At 37.2% G+C, this 18,911-nt stretch overlaps 1 protein-coding gene across 11 annotated transcripts in view; it reads left to right on the top strand.

The window, feature by feature from the left end:
* The window catches only part of GABRB2 (gamma-aminobutyric acid type A receptor subunit beta2), a 309,567-nt gene extending 292,928 nt beyond the window's left edge, over positions 1-16,639 (top strand). For 6 of the 11 annotated variants that reach the window (XM_073355894.2, XM_073355893.1, XM_073355895.2 and 3 more), the window contains 2 exons: positions 7,719-7,769; positions 10,443-16,639. In XM_073355894.2, the coding sequence (XP_073211995.1) occupies positions 7,719-7,769; positions 10,443-10,790 (399 nt within the window). In that variant the 3' untranslated portion in view covers positions 10,791-16,639. Of the gene's footprint in view, positions 1-3,697; positions 3,870-7,718; positions 7,770-9,695; positions 9,753-10,442 lie in introns of those variants that run through there. The other 5 variants (XM_073355896.2, XM_073355901.2, XM_073355900.2 and 2 more) reach the window with 4 other exon arrangements.
* The last annotated feature ends 2,272 nt before the right edge of the window (positions 16,640-18,911 follow it).

Raw genomic sequence — 18,911 nt, 5'->3', positions numbered from 1 at the left:
AAACACTAGAATAAATTGCCTGGGGCAGCTGTGGAATGTCCATCATTGGAGACTTTTTATGGGCAGGTTAGACAAACACCTGTCAGGGATGTTCTAGATAATATTTAGTCTTGCTGTGAGTGCAGGGAACTAGACTAGATGTTCTATCGAGGTCCCTTCCAGTCCTACAATTCTATGATTTTCAGTAGTGGAAAGTACTGATTCTCAGGAGGGCCTTAATATGCACTCACATTGCAATATTCCATGTTGACCTATTCTGCATGTGTATTATTATTATTTATTATTTGTATTATTGTAACATCTAGGTCTTCCAGTCAGGGCCAGATTTCCAGTTAGGCACAGTAGGCACGTGCCTAGGGGCGCCAGCATTCCAGAGGCACCTAAAAGTTAAAAGTGGGTTAAAGTTTCATTTTTTACAGAAAACATGAAATTCAGCTGTAGGCCAGGGGGGCGCTGAAGATGTTGTTGTGCCTATGGGCACGTAAGCTGTAAATCCGGCGGACCCCGTTGTGCTAGGCACTGTACAAACACAGAACAAAAAGACAGTCCTTGCTCCAAAGTGGTATTATATTAAATGGGAGGGGGTAAAAAAACCAACCCTGTGCTATAAAGGTTAAATTCACCCAGAAGCTTAAAGTTGCCAGACATTCTTTTGGGAACTGCTGCACTTTTAATTGTTGGCTCACACAGAATTCTTTAAATGGACAGGAAAAAAAAATGGAAGCAGGTTCCCAAATAAGAGTCGCCAGGCTAGAGGTGAGAGTAGGCTGAAAAGTTGGGTTTTTTAAACTCTTTATATTATTTCTCTTTTATTTCTTACTTCCCAGTTTTAAATATATTATCGTGAAATCAGTCTGAAACAGGACAAACAGCTACATTAATGCAGCATTAAGGTTACCTGTTATATTGAAACACAAAGGGCCAGATCATCCTCGGTCTCTCCTCAGTCCCCACCACCTGCCTTGAAAAGTCACTGGATGTGACTTTTTTTCACTGAAGTGGCTGAAATGTCCATAGGGATTTCTTCAAGGAGATTACCTTGCAACATGCAGTCAGAATGGAGGCAGAGGGAATGTGCTTTACCTTCCTCTCTCCCAGTAAATATGGCGGGGCCTACTCTCAAACCTGATGGGTCCAGAGTCCCTCCACATAAAGGCCCTCTACTCCCACGCTGGCTCTGATACCAAAATGGGCTTCAGTTCCCTAACTGCCAGAGACTTCACAGCCAAGGCTACCTTCAGTCTCCCCTGGGGGAAACTACAGAAAAGCTACTTTTCCAGGTAAAATTGTTTCAGACTCACCCTCTGACCACTCCCTCCTCCATTATCTCAGGTTCCTGCAGGGCTAGAAACAGAAAACATTACCTTTGGAAATGGGAGAATTTTCCTTGCTTCTTGCTACATAAAGTTCTGAGTTATCAGACAATAAAGGTGTAGAACTTTTAAACTAAAAAAAAAATACTTTAGGTCATTTTTAGAGGCAGCATGGCTCCCTCTGAGCCCTATAGACTGGGACTCATGGTAACTTAAGCACATGGCTTTACAACAAGAGGGCTACAAAAGAAAATTCCAAAAGCCAAACAATTTAAAAAACATTTGTAAAATAGGTTTTTGTACCATATCACATATGCCAAATATATAGTGTGGTGTGGCATAACAATTTTATCAGCACTCATTTGGGATGACCTGAATAACCCAGGTGTTTTCCAGATGCAAATTGAAAATATTGATACCCCTGTACATAATAATTGAGGGTGACAGTTGTCTAATAAACTGTTAGTCATTTTACACTTTTTTCCAAGACATAAAAATTTTGTTTGTTTTTCTGGGATTAAACCCAATATGTTCTTAAAATACCTGGAGTGAAGATGTTGCTATAGAATCCTATGTTACACGTGCTCTGTGTGTGTGCACGCATGCAAATGTTTTCAATACACTGTCATTTATAGATATACAATATATAAATGCACCTACACACAAGCTGGTAAATAAACAGAAGAAAATATCCACCAAAAAAATTTTTTCCCACCCTATTTTTTGTTGATAATTTGCATTTTCTGGAATTTGCAGAGAGGCTATATACATTAGTGTGTGTGTTATAACTAATCTGAACATAAAAAAAATTCAAATTTCCAACTGAAAATGGCAAAATGGGGCAAAACAGTGTGTTCCCTTTCTTTACCTACTTTAGAATGAGTGTATGTATAAATCTAAATATATAATGTACTTGGATATTTTTGACATCCATGCAGAATTTTACTTGGAAAAAAGCCTAAAATGCCTCTATTTCTTCTGCAACAGAAACCCTCATTCTGTTCTTGTCGTGCATATTTCCCCCAAACATGCCCTAAAACTAGAATATCAAGGTACAGGTAAGCCACACATTATGTTCTAATTCTAACAAAGTAAATGATAGAGGAGCTTTTCTAATTACTTTACAACAGAGCACTGCTAATTTTAATGATACCAAACGATCAGTGAAGCCCACAGCCAGTTTTTCTGACCTTGAAATTACTCCTTTATTCATTTTCTTTAATTTTTGTTTACAAAGACATTTCTAGCTCCTTTGTTGTGAAGATAACCTTCAAAAATATAAACATTTTCCTGTGGCTAGAAATTTGCAAATAATTCTCCATAATCATGAATGAAATTCTGGTCCTGCTGGAGTCGAGAGAAATTTCACCCCATTTCTTATTCATAGTATTTGCCACTGCTTCTTAAGGCCAGTGACACCTGTTCCTCCCTTAAGCTTTGAGTTGGGGGTCAAAGAATCATAATTCTGACACACTCCAAAATCCTGAAGTTTAACCTGCATCCAAGCAACTATGTTGTATGAAGATGAATGGAACATGCCATGCAATCTTCTCTCCAGTTTCTTATCTTCCAAGTTGTGATTAAACATCCCCCTGTGCCTGAGTGCTTGCCCCTTAAGGCTTCATATATTTGACTTGACTTCATGTTGGAAAAGTATTTTGTCTGCATTTTACAGCAGTTTGTTTTGAGAATGGGCTAGATATGCCAAAACTTATTAGCATTATGTTGACTGTCTAGCTTGTGTATCAAAAACAGAACTATTGCCAATTGATAGCGTAAGATCTTTGTGTCTATCTTTTCAAATTGCTACCACCAGTTGTGATAACAATCCAGTATTTCCAGCATATTTGGCTTTTCAGGAAACATTCAAAGAGCTGCAATAGAGGATTTCAGTTATAAATGTTTGGAGATAAGCCATTTGGCGCTCTTTCTGTAGTGGCTTTTGGTGCATGCTCCTCATGTTGAGGTACTTCATAAGCTTAATTAATAGTAGGATCCCACTCGTGTAGACCCTACTGAGAGGAAGTCTGTGAGAGTTTTGCCTTATGTACAAAAATCATTTCAATATGCAAGAAAAAAACAAATATCTTTAAGATACTGAAAACATACATGATACATTTTTGCACATGCTTCCTGTTCATCAGCTTATTTCTGTCTTAGTTAAGTCATAAGCCTCACAGCTAATCATCATCTGAAATGTTTCTCACTCCCTCCTCCCCAGGCTTATATTGTCAATTAGACTTCATTTTTTTTTAAAGGAAATAAATTTTTTGCTCTTAAATTATTGTCTAGGGTAATGTTGTATTCAATTAATCTGCCACTTAAAAATGAACTGCAAAGATTTCCCTCACAACAAAAGCATTTTTGTATGATCCTCCCAAAAGGTAGACCTATGTAAATGTGATTCGAATAAGATGTGTGATGATCTCCCAAAAAGAGTGAGAATGACCACACCGCACCTGAAGCGGAGGCAGGGAACATTGTCTGGGCTTGCTGAAGGAAGGCAGCGGTGCTTTTATGCGGCGGTAGGGAGGAGGTCAGAAACTGCTGCAAAAGGTGATCAGTGGTCAGATTTGTGGTGCTGACTCACTCCTCAGGAATCTGAGATCAGAAGGCCCTGGGTGTTGGAAGCCCTTTTTCCACACAGCAGGCAAGGTAGCAGCCGCCCTCCCTCCCCGAGAGATGGCTAATATCAGGTTAAGTTAGGATATACTGTGGGCATTGTGCTAGTCGCTCCTTTTTAGGGGGACTGGGAAGGAAATTTTCCCTCACCGCCAGATCGGCTTCGGTGGAGTGAGGTTTTTCGCCTTCCCCACAGTGGGTGTCAGGAAGAAGAAAAGGTGGTAGGCTATATGTCACAACTTAATTTGTAAGTGTAGGGCAGATGTCCAGTGCAGGTACTCCATAGGGAAGGCATCCAGTGACTAGATGAATGGCCTAGTAAAGGACTTAAAATCCCTTTTCTTCACTACGTCCTAAATTTCTCAACATTTTTATAGTTCTGCTAAAAATTTTCATTATTTTGAAATTTTAAAATTTTCAGTCAGCTCTACTCAAAAGCTTCCTTATATATTACTTCAGATAAAGGTTTGTTTCCTTCCCTCCCCCAGCACACAAAAAAGTGTCCCATTTAAAAAAAAATTTGATAGTTCAGACAGGTCCAATTTTAAACTTCAGAACCTTCAGATTAGTTTCCAATCGGGGAAAAAAAAATGTCTATGCTGTATGCACATTTGAGAAAATTTGGTTCACAGGTTTTTTTGTTTGCTTTAAGCTACAACCAATACAGGTTAGAATGAAATTTTTTTCCACTTCAATTATGGTGGTTTGTGATGTCAAATTTTTACCGACATCCCATTTTCTCTGCACTCAGATTTCTTAAAGAGGTGGTGATTGCCCTTAAATACGATCAATGGAGTTCTAATAACATTTTTCAAATGCATACTTTTTCTTTTCTTTTTTTTTTAGGTTTCTAAATTGCAGTGTAGCTTAAACAATGTGTATTTGGTAATAATAGGTATTTAACTTGCCAAATATCATTACAGAGATTTTTAAAAAGGACTGTTTGGTGTGTGGGTGTGGGTGTGTGTGTGTGTGTGTAAGCTTATTCCTTTGAGATAGCTGAAATACATTCACTATTGTTTTCCTATATGTCCGTTCATTCCTGTCTTGTCTTACCTGCTTTGCCTTGTAAAATTCCTTCCTTCTCCCAATGAATCTTTCTTCCTTCACCTGAGGATTCATAATACCTAACAACTATTACACACATTACTACTGTAGATTAAGGGGCGAAGGGTAATATTTTAAGCCCCGATTCAGGAAAGCACTTAAGTCTATGCTTAACTTTAATAATGTGCTTAAGACCCCTTAAAATTAAGCATCTGCTTCAGTGCTGTCCTGAATTGGGATGGTTTCCTGATTCAGAGATTTAGTTGCAGGTTACAGTCACCTAAAGCTGCTATATGGAAATGGAGATTGAACACACAATTTAAAGGTTTTGTTTATATGCCTAGTCCCTCCCATTCTGCTAGGGGATAAGGTAGGGCTAAACTTTCCCTGGCTAAAAGTAGGGAGGGAGAAATTGTATCTATATAGACTGCTCCTCATCCTTCTCTCCACTGGATGGTTCAGGTGCCTGTGTCTATTTACTCCTGGAAATAGGTAAGGATAACTGGTATTACAAAATGGCTGCTGTAAACTAGAGTCTAGGGACCAAGACTGGATATAAGGAGACCAAGAATCACATCTCTGGCCTTTTCCAACAGTGTCCTCCACATTGTAAGCCATGGAGCAAATTCAACTTCTGATTCAAAACCCTTTGAAATTAATGAGTCTTTCCATTGACTTCAGTGGGCTTTGGCTCAAACCCTGAAGGAACATAGTCAGGTCTGGAATGTAGATGTTGTGTGGAAATGTGAAATTATGGAGTTTGCTGAGTTTTCTTTTTTTAACCCCCATTGGTGAAATTAGGCCCCTGGGAATTTTGGTGCAAGTAATTAGAGATGCGTAAAGCTCAGCAGTCTTGGTTCACATGTTTTTTTCAGTTTATTTTCAAAGTTTCCTATCAGTGTGAGTTAAACCCCATTGATTTACTTTGAGTTTTAGGGTTTAGATAAACCCAAGAACCTGAAGGAAATCACTACTGACTCTGTAGAGTTTTGTTGAATTTCCATCTTGCCCTAAAATCTAACAAAATCACCTGAAATCATAACTCAGCCCATGTTTGCTCACATCTCACCTCAGGTTAACTGCAAAGTCTATGAACTTCTCACTTTTCAAGTTGTTACAAAATCTGAACCCAGGAGAGCTTTGCCTAGTGTCAGGTTTCTTTCTGAACAATTGCTATAGTTCTGAAAGTAAAGCTCGCTTTCTTCTATGGGGGCACAAACACCCATGTGCATATTTAGTGGCACAGGTCCATATTTGGAGATTTTGAAATATTTACATGCATTTTGAAGTGCATATACAGTTAGTTTTAGAAGCACATTTACCACTCCAGAACAACTACATATAGTTTGGCTGCCATTTGTAAACCATTAAATTTTTTTGAATATTTTCTACAGTGAAATTAGAAAGACAAATAAACTTCTGAACAAATTAGGTAATTTTACTTTTCCTGTCCTGGCAGAGTGGACCAATTTGGCTTTGGCAAATTTGGCAGGGCATACCCTTACCTAATGAAATTGTACATAATTTCTATGCATTTCTCACCTATGTTCTTGTTTCACCCAGATTTCACTGAAATACCAGCCATCATATCTATCTTATACATTTCTTCTGTGCCACCCTGTCTTTAAAATGAACAATCCGTATCTGCAAGTATCTATACTATATAGATTAAACAAGAATTTTGTTTGAATACCAGAAAGTAAAGATGTCAATGATATTATGTGTTTTGAATGGCTAAGTTATCCATTACAGGGATAAATAAATGTTGAATACAGCAGGAGATAATACTCCAAAACCAAGTTACTGATTCCCTACCAGCATCTAGAGAGAAGAGTGATTGTTTGTTTGTGGAAGTGAATCCTCCTAAATTTATATACCCATGAGAATGAATGTAGAAGTTGTACATTTAAGATATTTTACATTGGATAATTAATAAGTGTAACAGGAATTCCTTTAGATAGCCATCATTTTGGAGTTTCTGTGTAGCAGGGAGAACATACAATGATAACATTTAAACACTCTCTTCTCTGTGTATTTCTTTTGTTTGGGAGGCCATCAGAAAAGATCAGTAACCTTCTTATAGGGCTCCAGGGTCATTTTTTCTCAGCTCGACCTAGACCTACTATGAATACCATTTATGCCATTTATTTTGCCATCCTCCTTATTAGACTGGTGATGAAAACTCCTGCATGTGTGCTGTGCTCTAGGCACCACTTTTCCACTTCTGAATTCACCTTTTATTTCCATAGTTTTTACTGCTACTTTTTTCATCATCTTCCCATCCTCCTTTCTTCCCTCCCTCCTCCCCTGGGAATTTCTCCGTTATGTTTGAACTCTGTTCACCATAAGGAGTCCTGTTGTATGGTTGAACAATCATTCAGCACCAAAAGATTTTTTTTAACCTTCTGCTACCACCTTTGAAACCACTTGTATGCCCACTTCCCCCAAAAATAATTTCTATGATTCTTTTCATATCATCATATCTTCCTGGGTCAGAATGACCAGTCAGAAAAAATGCATTTACGTCACTAATTTGTTACCTACAGTGGCAGGGCCAAGGCAGTAATAGCACCTCTAAAGCCAGAATATACTTATGCTGGCTGTTGGCTTAGAGGGCCCTGTACCTTTAATTAAAAATGCATATCCTATTAATACCCTATAGTGCATTAATTTTTACTGAAAGATAACAGCTACCTTATCTCTAAGGAAACTGGTCTTGATTTTATTAACTTACAGGACAGAAGAATAATTGGCACATATCATTGTCCAGAAATGTATTCAACAAAGGTATCTTTCATTGTTTTTTAAATGTTTTTATCCTTAGAGACTTAAAATTGAGGTCCTGACCATTTATGGTCATTAAAGATCCCATGGCACTTTTTGTAGGAGTAGGCACCGCAACCCCAAGCCTCCTGGCCAAATTTCAATTTGTGTAATTATGTTCTGCTTATTTGACCTTCCCACCACCACCCACCCACCCCATAGTTTCAATTGGCTACAGCATTCTTCATTTCCTGTATTAAAATAAAGTGTGTTGTTCTGCACTGATAGACAGTCACCACATTTCACCTGACAGGTGATTGCATTTCACTGGCTTGTGAAGTGATTCTTCTTTCTAAAGTTTGTAAAGCGCTTTGGGATCGTGCTGTGTACAGTAAACATGATTCATTATCATTCTATCTCAAACATCTATGTAGTAACAAATGTACCTGTACATTTTATTTAGGGCTGGGCGAACCTGGTAAATTCAAATGACATTCCTCACTCTAATCTCACAGTGAACCTTTTTTGAGGATCAAAAGTTAGGTTAATATTTTTTATTATTTTTCATTTTCACATCCCTCTGTGCTTCCTGGATTGGAAGTGAAAGATCTGAAATACCGGGAAAATTACTATTCTTGTGAGATGTTCAAAAAATGTTCCAGGTGTGGGAAGGTCAGATTAGTTCTGGATACTCATGCGAACTTTTGTGTGCTTATCTGAGCATTCAGCCATTTGGAGGTTCGCCCAACACTAATTTAATGTGTTCGGGGTTACTTCTGTTTTTCTTCAGAAAAGTTGTTGAGGTTTTGCAAAACCTCTTTTCCAGCTGTCATGGTAGACAAACGTGATATGTGCAGAAGAAGACACCTATCCCCAGAGACTAGTTTAGAATTTTAAATAAATAAAGGTTCTAAAACAAAATATATTCTTGCAACTACTTCCTTTCTGTTTAGTGATACTAAATGCAGCAGCTTGCTGTGCTGCCACATTTGCTAGGTGCAGGCTAACATTTCAGTGATCTTAATGACATATCAACAGCAGCCATACAAGACACAGTGCAAAAGAAATAAATAGTTAAGTGGAGAAAAGTTCTTAGCTGTTTACTGTAGCATGTCAAGTTCCAAGTCTATTTGACTATAATAAAACTTGTATTTGTATTTTCATACAAAGTATATTCTATAATGTTCTCTAAAGAACACCTTGTGGGCTGATATCAGTGCAGCCAGAGGGTAGATAAACTGTTCAGATTCAGTTCAGTCTCAAAGAACTTCAGCTGTGGCCAAATTTGTTTAAACCAAAGTCATTCCTATGGTAGATTCTTATAAATGTACAGATGTCTAGCTTCCTTTTTAAGCCAAAGTAACCCAAGGCCTGACCTTTGTTAAACCTCTTGGGTGAAATCCTGGCCCTATTGGGGTGAATGACAAATCTCCCATTGACTTCAGTAGGGTCAGATTTTCACCCCTCATATCTGGATTAGACAATATGGAAAATGAAACTTTCAAAAGGGCTTGTAACTCGTCATTTTTCCTAATTAATTATCTAGTATTTGCTGTTAGTTAACCTCAGTATTTCCATAATTCAAAATATTTCTTGTGATAACTACATGGGGAATTGTAGGGAAAAGTACAAAGATTTAGGTAAGCTTATATATTTATTTTTTTTAAAAATGGAAAAGTTTTAAGGGCCACTGTTGCATTCCAGATTTACACTAGAGTAGAATTTAGTCCCGTAACTTTGAATGCCCTGACTTTTGTGTATTCAGGCTTTTAATCATAACATTGCATTAATGCTTTTTTCACTGAATACTTTTTTCATTGAATTGCCTTGTTTGAGTTATTAATTTTTTTTAAAAAGTTAGTAACCACATATTGAAACAAATGTGCAATTAAATTTAATGTGATTACACTCTGAAATAAATGCATTTTTTTTCTTGCCTCTAAAATTCAGCCCTGTGCTGTTGCCAGTGCTCTGGTCTGATGAGATGACCCAACATGCACTGTGCTTATGAAGATCATGAGCACTGGAGAGTGGAGACTGCCTATAGGTATAATATAGAGCATGTCCATATTTTCTCTCCCAGTCGCCAGTGGTTGTGTTAGAATTTCAAGATTTCTTATGTGATCTTCTTACAAAACTGCTGAGTATCTTGAGGGAGCAAATCATGTTTGCTTTATCCTCATGGGCATGCTCCAGCATTCATGTATAGCACCACTGAATTCACCTCTGTCGTGCACATTTGGAGGTTTTGTCAAAGCAGAGGCTGCATTTCATGTTAAAAGAAAAACCAAAACCAAAAAACTCCTAGCACTATATTAAACCCAGATATGTGTGCACAAGGGCAGTACCATACTTTTTCAAGATGCATGGAGGTTTGTGCTAGACATGTGAGATTAGGATGTGGCCACTGACGCTGGGTCATAACTGTGTATGGCCTCTGCTCTTAAAATCTGGGATCCAGCAAATATTATCTGTTCAGACATACAGGACAGGCCTTATTACTATTATCATTTACAAAGGAATGACAGTAAAAACTGTAATGGTTGTATTTAAAGGACAGGAGTAGAAGTTTTTTCGATAGATAGGAATCAAGTGGATTGGTATTGTTAGGTCCAACCTTTGTCAATGTGATCTCAGTTTACAACTGATTGGGCTTTTCGTTCCCCCATGCTAAAGCTGCCTTCTTATATCTTGCAGATGGATCCACATGAAAACATTTTGTTGAGCACACTTGAAATTAAAAATGAGATGGCTGCCTCCGAGGCTGTTATGGGGCTTGGGGACCCTAGAAGCACTATGCTGGCCTACGATACTTCAAGCATCCAGTACCGGAAAGCTGGCTTGCCCAGACACAGCTTTGGACGCAATGCCCTGGAGCGACATGTGGCACAAAAGAAAAGTAGGCTACGGAGACGTGCCTCTCAACTGAAAATTAACATCCCTGACTTGACTGATGTAAATGCCATAGATCGATGGTCACGCATATTCTTCCCTGTTGTTTTTTCCTTCTTCAATATTGTCTATTGGCTTTACTATGTGAACTAAAAAACAAAGCCACACAGAAAGCAAGAACTGGATTTCTCTCCAAATTGGTTGTACAGCCAAAAGTGGGACTTAGAAAAATTCTATTCAGGACAAAAGTTACTTTAAAACACCTTAGTTGCTGGCCCACTCTACGGTCTGTTTTATAATGTTTCAGTTGCTTCTGCTAAGTCATAAACACATTCTTAGTTACAGTAGAAACATGTTCCCCCTTTTAAAAATGTTGGTGTATATGAAGAGTGAAAGCAAAATTCCATTCAATCATTTTTTTTCAACACTCATATATATGAGTTTAAAAACTTAAACTATAAAAAAGGGAAATTTGGGAGACAGGTTTGAGTTTTAACAGCAGAATGTGTCATTTCTTTGAAATTGCACATCGAGTACATATGCATCTATACTTGATTAAAGAGTGTACTAAGATGCTATCATGCTTATGAAACATATACACTTATCTTCTAAATGTGTAAACTCAAACAAGTAGTGCCTATCATCTCACCTTCATGATGATGATGGTCAAAGATTTCTGAGCAGTAGTCAGGTAATTGCTAATTTTTATTGAAAGACTAAATCTTTGACTGATATTATGAGCGGGTTAGGAGTTTGCACAGAAACTTAAGCAAGTAATACTAGTTTTGTTTTGGATTTTAAAGAGTTGGCATAAGGTCATGGTTACAATTCATTGCACTTTTGATATGTGGGGGAATGTGGAAATCAGATTTAGAGATGGACCAACCTATCATGACCTAAATGGTGGACATGTTGATGTGCTCAGTTCCTGGGAGATGGAATCATTTGTTCAAAGTGCCAAATGTTGGTTGGCCAAATAGTAACTTTACAGACGGCTAATGGAAACCATTGGTGCCCTGCCCTTTTAGGATAGAAAAGGGGAGACAAGTGGCAACCATTCAAGAATGCAGCCCCAAAGAAAAGGAAGGCTAGAATCATATTGTACAAATGAATGTTGTCAGTCAATGTCCCTGTATGAGTCCAAAAGATTCATATGGAATTGAGTGGTTTTTTTCAGGTTTGTAGGCTTCCGTGCTTTACACCTGAGAATGCCTTTATATTCAGAATCTAACGTCCAATTTAAAAGTTATTGAGAGAGCAGACAGTTACAGGAATTAATATGTTAGCTGTTTGAAGAATTCAGATTTCAGAAAGTTTCCATTTTTGTAACTTCAATAGAAAATTTACAGATAGGATATTTTCTCCAGACCGTGCCATGCATTTGTTTGTTTGTTTGTTTAATTTAATTTAATAAGATATTATAAAGGGAACAATTTGGTAGGCATGCCTTTAACAGATTAACTAAGCTTTTCAGTGTTTCCTGCTTTAGAAGGTCTAATGGCTTCCTTTAAAAACTGGCAAAATTCAATTTTGCCTTAGAAAATGTGGGAGATTTTTATTTAAAAGAAAATAGTATCCTCTTGTTTTTCCTTCCATGTAATTTTTTTTTTATAGGAGAACTATTCCTAAAGGGTCAGGCAAGTTAGAAAATGTGCTCATTTAATGAAAAATAAAAATTGACAACTGTGGTAAGAAAAATCACCAACTTCTAATGACTTCTACAGAACTATTCACTCTGCTCTTCAACGAAAAATAGTTACGATAGCAGTAGACATATCCTGTTGTAACTATGCTACCTCTCAGCTATATACAGATTTCTTAAAGAACCACAAATTCCAGCATGCTCTGAATAGTAGTATTTCTGATATAGCAGAGGAAAATTTACAGCTATGTTTTCCATATTTAAGGATTCAATTGCCAGTCCTTTTAAGAATGATTCCTTAACATTTTTCATAAAAAGCAGATTTTTTTTCTCTCCTTTAAAAAAGTAGTAGTATCTCATGGAAATTTCTGTGGAGAAGGGTTAGGAGAGACAAATGATTATAGGAAAACTGCTTTGAGGATTAATAGGCCAAGTTTACACCATTATTTTTTACTTTTATTCCACATTACCATGGGTTTCTGCTTCAGAAAGAGAGAAAAAATAGCTTTGAATGTTATTGGGAAAGAACCTGAAAATTAGATGCACTGAGTACCCACAACTCTCTTTTTTAGGGGAATGGTGGGTACTCAGTACTGCCTCTTTGGTCAAACCTTGAACTGCATGTATATTCAAGCTTTTGACCATGTGATTAGCCTTTCCATGGCTAATCACACATGAGTTCTCAGTGCATTTCAGAAACCAGAACAATGTGCTTTTGTAGCTGCATTTGAAGTTTGAACTTCTATGAATCATGCATGCAAACTCATCCTAACTTCTCGGGAAAGGATCCACACCACAAATTGGTAACAGTCTTAGAAGTCTATTTTTATATATGGCACCCTTTGTGATAACCCAATGCTGTCTTATACTCACAGTTTTCATTCAATGCACTAAGAGCCTTTAACACTTGTGTTTCACAGAAGCATAGTTTAAATACAGGGAGCACAGTGTACACAAATGGTAGATATGCCTCAAATATAAAACCTAATAGAGAGTATGTTTACTCTCTGCACTGGTTTAGCAAGTCAGCTGTAGTCAAAACCATGGAGATCAGATCCTAGTGTTGCATATTAATTTATCTGAAGATATAGTACAAGCCATAATACTCTCTAATGTTGCTATTTGTCAGGTAAGAGAAAATGTCTGGTTTCTGCTCAGGTGTCACTGGGAAGGATGTATCAATAGGAGGAAGGAGCACTTTAATTTCCTTTTGGCTACTAATGTCATGTACAAAAACTTTTGGAAAACCCTTCCAAATGTGGATTGGTATAATTTTGTACTAAAGCTAAACACTGTGATATGAATAGGCTGGGTGGTGGGGGTAGTGTAGGGGAGGATAACTGACAAGACCCTGGCATGGAAGAACCAGAACCAAGGGAGTGTGAGTCATTACCTCCTCTTCTTGGGACATTTGTGACAAAAGTGATAAATTACGCCAGCATACAACAGCTGTGCTTTTTATCATGTGTACTACCCTCTGAGTAAATTAGACCAACCAGACTAGCTTTTACCTTAGAATTTACCTAAAAAGAATACTCCAAACCCTTCCACTCCTGTTCACTGTTGTTAGATCCACTAACTAAAATATTAAAGTTACAATTTAGATAATGTTTGTAATATAATTAGAAATACACATGTTGTTATTTCATTATGCAGAACAGCCAGCAATTAAGGTGTTTTTCATCTTTGTGAAATTCATGGGAAAATTATGACTATAATATGGCACAGTTTTAATTAATGATATATTTGAGATCAATATGTAAATATAAACTGTATATGACTGCTAGTAAGTATAATATGCATTTTCAGAACTGAAAACTCATGCAACATATTTCTGTGTTTGCATAAGGAATGTTACGTTTCTATCCTATTGTGGTTTAATGACTGGGAAGAAAGACTCAAGCAATGTCATTCTGAATATTTCCTTTATCGTTCCCGGGGGTGGGAGGGAGAACCAGAGTCTTAAATAATGTTACAGAATACTTCAGAGAGTTTTTAGACTCTAATACAAAGGACATAAAATCTGTCAGGTACAAAAGCACAATGCATAGAGAAAGTGAGGGGGGTGGTCTTATACCGAGGGAACAAACCCTGTTCATTTTAGGCAAAGTGTGCATTAAAATTAAAGGTCAAATAACTTTTACTATAAATATTAAACCATGTTCCAATTCCATAATTAACACGCTACTTAACATAAGAGAAGTAAACAAATGTTAAACATTATCCAAGTGTATGTGTATATAGACAAATATATTTATATATATCTATATATGCATATGTGTTTATATACACATTATATAAATACACATATTCATATGTTGGTGTGTTAAAGGAATAAGCTAATAACAGTTTTGTTTCTATCATCACCCAGAGTATGAATAATTTTTTGAGAAAGCAAATTAATGTATTAAAAAAAATCTTACTATACAGGGTAACTGGGCATTTCTATATCAGCAGATCAATGCATATAATTCTTATGAAGCATTGCACAGTTTGACATTTATGATAGTACTGTACCTCCTTGCATCTGAAATTAGACTACTCCTCACATTGCTTGCCTATTTCTTCTCCTTTTTTTTAGTAACAACACTGTCCACTAGTAACTTTTCAATAACAAAAAAGTCCTATTGATACCAAGAAAAAAGAAAATATTAATATTTATAGAAAAATAACTTAGGGCGGGGATGTCCAGGGTACAATATTATAATAGTAGTGATCATAACATTTTGCTATGTGTACATAGAACATATAATGTGAGCAACCATGATTTAAGCTGAACTTGTGTAAATATTATCAGATTTCTTAAACATTTTTAACTTCTAATTTGTACTTTATGGTAAGGCAAAAAGCTAATTCTATTTATGGTTTAGGTTAATATGTCCTAAAATTATGTAAATAACTAAATAAGCTGTAAATGAGCAGTCAATAGATAAGGTAATTGTTTAGTGACTTTTTTTTACTAAGTACAATAATTGCAGTGCTCTAGCAGAGTAATTTAAACACCCTTTTGCATAAACAGATTTGGATTTGAGATAAGAGTTTTAATACAAAAATTCAAGGAAAGTACTGTAGTGTAAAATTGTCATTGCAACAATGTTACTGCTTGCATAACAGGTTATTTTTGTATGGTTAAAAAATTAAAGCAACAGAAGATTGTAGTTCAGCGCTCAGTACTCAGATCAACATTAAGATGGTAGGACCTGATTCTCATTTACAGTGAGACCCTTTTACACCACTTTGGCCTGTTAAGTAAAGGGATATTAGTGTAAAGGAGAATTCAGTCCATAATGATTTCGCTACAGAAAGCCTGTCTGCTGCATCTGTTCCTGAAATCTGTCTCTCTTATGATATATATATTAGTAGACTTTAAAATAAAAACCTGTTTGACCGTCATTAGATAGCATAGTCCCCCAAAGCCAAAGAATCTTCACTTCAGAAATTGTTTAAAAAGGGAAAACTAATAAGTCACTGCTTAACACCAAAGGTAAAGTTTAACAAAATGCACTAGGAACTTTGTCAAAATTTTTAAGGAGCAAATGGAATGTTAATCAAAACCACTGCCCTATTCTACTTTGTAAAAATAACAACATTTTAAATATCCATTAATTAATTCTAATTGAAATAGATCATCTCTGCAAGAATATGCAAGACACACATTTATATGTATCAAATTATTTATTTATTTTTAGTAAATGCTTTGACAGTGAATATGAAATGTTGGAAATCTTAGCTACACTGTCATACTATTTTTTTTAATGTTTCTCTCGGTCATGAGGTCATCTATTCCAATTTGATAAACATTTTGTATGTTTGCACTGTTACTGCCATGTGACAAATATTCGCCAGGCTTTATTGTTTATGGTCCATCGTATGGATTGAGTTAAAGATCATGTGGACATTTGAATCATAAGTAATTCTAACAAGCTGACTATGATTTGACTTCCTTCACATTTTTATTTGCATGGGTGTTTAAATGGTTCTGTTAGTACTGTCTTTGCACAGTTCTGATTTATCTCTTTTTTACTTAGTACTATTTACTTCATAATGTAGTAATCATCAGCCTTACTAATGACCTTGTAGCCTTTCTTATATGCACATAATGCACATTTTCCAATGGCTAGAAAACGCAAAATACTAGTGGATATCATTGCATCAGATCTTCATGTCTTTCTCAAAAGGACTGCTAACCTCTGGGATAAATGAGGTAGTAAAATGATGATTGTAAATGAGTAGCACATAAGAGATATTTTCTTGAATTTAAACTTATTGCAGCCAGTTTCAGCATGTAAATATATAATAATAATGTTGGCTAGTGTGTAATTCTTGAACTAAAAAAAAAAATAAAGAAAACCTAACAGAATGTAAATGTAGTTGTGTAATGTTGGGAAGGCATGTTACTCACACCATAGATATTTAGAGTGAAATCTCATAGATGTAAAGAAGATCAGAATGGGCCATTGTGATCACCTAGTCTTACCACTTGTATAAAACAGGCCCTAGAGCTTCCCCAAAATAATTCAGAGACCATATCTTTTAGAAAAACATCCAAGCTTGATTTAAAAATTGCCTGTGATGGCGAATCCACCAAGACAGTTGGTGTAAATTGTTTCAGTGGTTAATTACCCTCATCTTGAGGGCCTCAGTTTTCATTTTGCCTTTATTCCAGCATTACTCCTACTGAAATCAATGGTTCTGGGAAAACTGGGTCCATACGTCTAAGGAGAACCTCTAAACATCTGATGCGTATCTTCCCCCTCCAGGACAGAAGGAGATTGGTCAGCTGCTTGTGTGGCATCATTCCTGCAGATGCTATAGAGCCCTCATGGTTCCAGTGTCTATTCATAGGAATGAGTAGCTGGGAACTGTGGAACACACAGTCAACCATCTGGCCATATAGCCACCTGAAAAGTGAATAGAGCCTGCAGAAGTTTTATCTTTTCTTTGAAGACCTCCTCCTGGGAGCAGCCATGACTGAGGAAGGACTTGGTGGCATAGCTTCAATGGAGCATTGCTACTTCAGTTTGGGGGACAACAAGGAGCTAGAGTAAAACAGAGGGGCAGTCCACACAGATGACCCTGGCCTTCCACATTTACCTAGGGATATGCCAGGTTTGCAGGCCAGACCATGTGGCCTATTCCATGATGTAATTATTGGGGAAGAGCTCCATAAGGAGTTACACACAAGAGATTTCCCTCATCAGAGTCTCTTCCTCCGGGCGTTTATAAGAACCTGAAGGTTTGGAGGTCAGTGGAGGGGAATTACCATTAGTAGCTGTGAGTCTGAGATGTGTGACTCACAGATGTTGTGTATTATTTGAAACATCATGTCTATCTTTACATACTTGCAATTTTACCACCTGAGAATAGGGTTTCATTTTAATTGATACTCACAATATTCTAAATCAACACCAGAGGGCTGGGATGTTGTAAAAGCATCTGGATTCTGGCTGTGCATAGCTCCAGGTACATAGCATAGAAAACTTCAGAACAGGATGAAGAGAACATAAATCTTTATGGGTATAAATTTGTCTCAGTTATCCTCAAGGAGCTCACGAGGCATTCCAAAAGAAACTGGGTAGGGGCAAAATGGACAGGTGATGGCTACTGCTGTGGGGAGAGCCTGTCCCTTAGGTCAGTGGTTCTCAGCCAGGGATACGCAGAGGTCTGCCAGGGGGGTACATCAACTCATTTAGATATTTGCCTAGTTTTACAACAGGCTTCATAAAAAGCAGTAGCCAAGTCAGTACAAACTAAAATTTCATATGGACAATGACTTGTTTATACTGCTCTATAAACTATACACTGAAATGTAAGTACAATATTTATATTCCAAATAATTTATTTTTTAATTATATGGTAAAAATAAGAAAGTAAGCAGTTTTTTCCATAAAAGTGTGCTGTGATACTTTTGTATTTTTATGTCTGATTTTGTAAGTAAGTAGCTTTTTAAGTGAGGTGAAACTTGGGGTACGCAAAACAAATCAGACTCCTGAAAAGGATACAGTAATCTGGAAAGATCCAGAGCCAGTGCCTTAGAGCATTCCTATCCCTGATTCTATGACTAATTGTGGCATTCAAGCCCCAGCCCAAAAAGACGGCAGTGCAGGGCTGTACTGATTTAAGGGCATCCCAGGGAGGGGGAGCATGAGTAGTAGTTGTCTCTGGCCATTTTGTGGTGATAAGAAGGGATGGCTTTCTACAATATTGCACATACACAAAAGGCCATCAGTATGGCCTATGTGGAAGGACGAAGTGGAAAAGTAGGGGCACCAGAAGGGAGAACAAAGTGTCTGTGGGGACAATAACAGCAACCAAATCCCCATCTTCACTGCAGGCGGTTCCCATTCTTGTCAGGAAGTGCACACAGCAGCTGGTGGCTTCTTTGAAATTGTTCACCTGCCTGTTTCCTCCACCTTACCCCTGATCCCTCAACTCCACTATTCCAGGAATGGCAGATGACTGACCTGTTTTACTAGTCTTCAATGTGGACAGACACCACTAGAACTGCAGAGAGGAGCAGACATACAGAGTCTTGGAGAGGGGAAGAGCCACATCTGACAGCAAAGAAAAGAGATGCTGGCATTAAGAGGTACGTTTTGAGTGAGTGTCAGCAGAGTCAGGGTATGAGGAGC

Source organism: Lepidochelys kempii, chromosome 8 (assembly GCF_965140285.1).
Source record: "Lepidochelys kempii isolate rLepKem1 chromosome 8, rLepKem1.hap1, whole genome shotgun sequence".
NCBI lineage: Eukaryota > Metazoa > Chordata > Testudines > Cheloniidae > Lepidochelys > Lepidochelys kempii.
The sequence above is the reverse complement of the archived record's forward strand: the minus strand, read 5'-3'. Positions and strand labels throughout refer to the sequence as shown.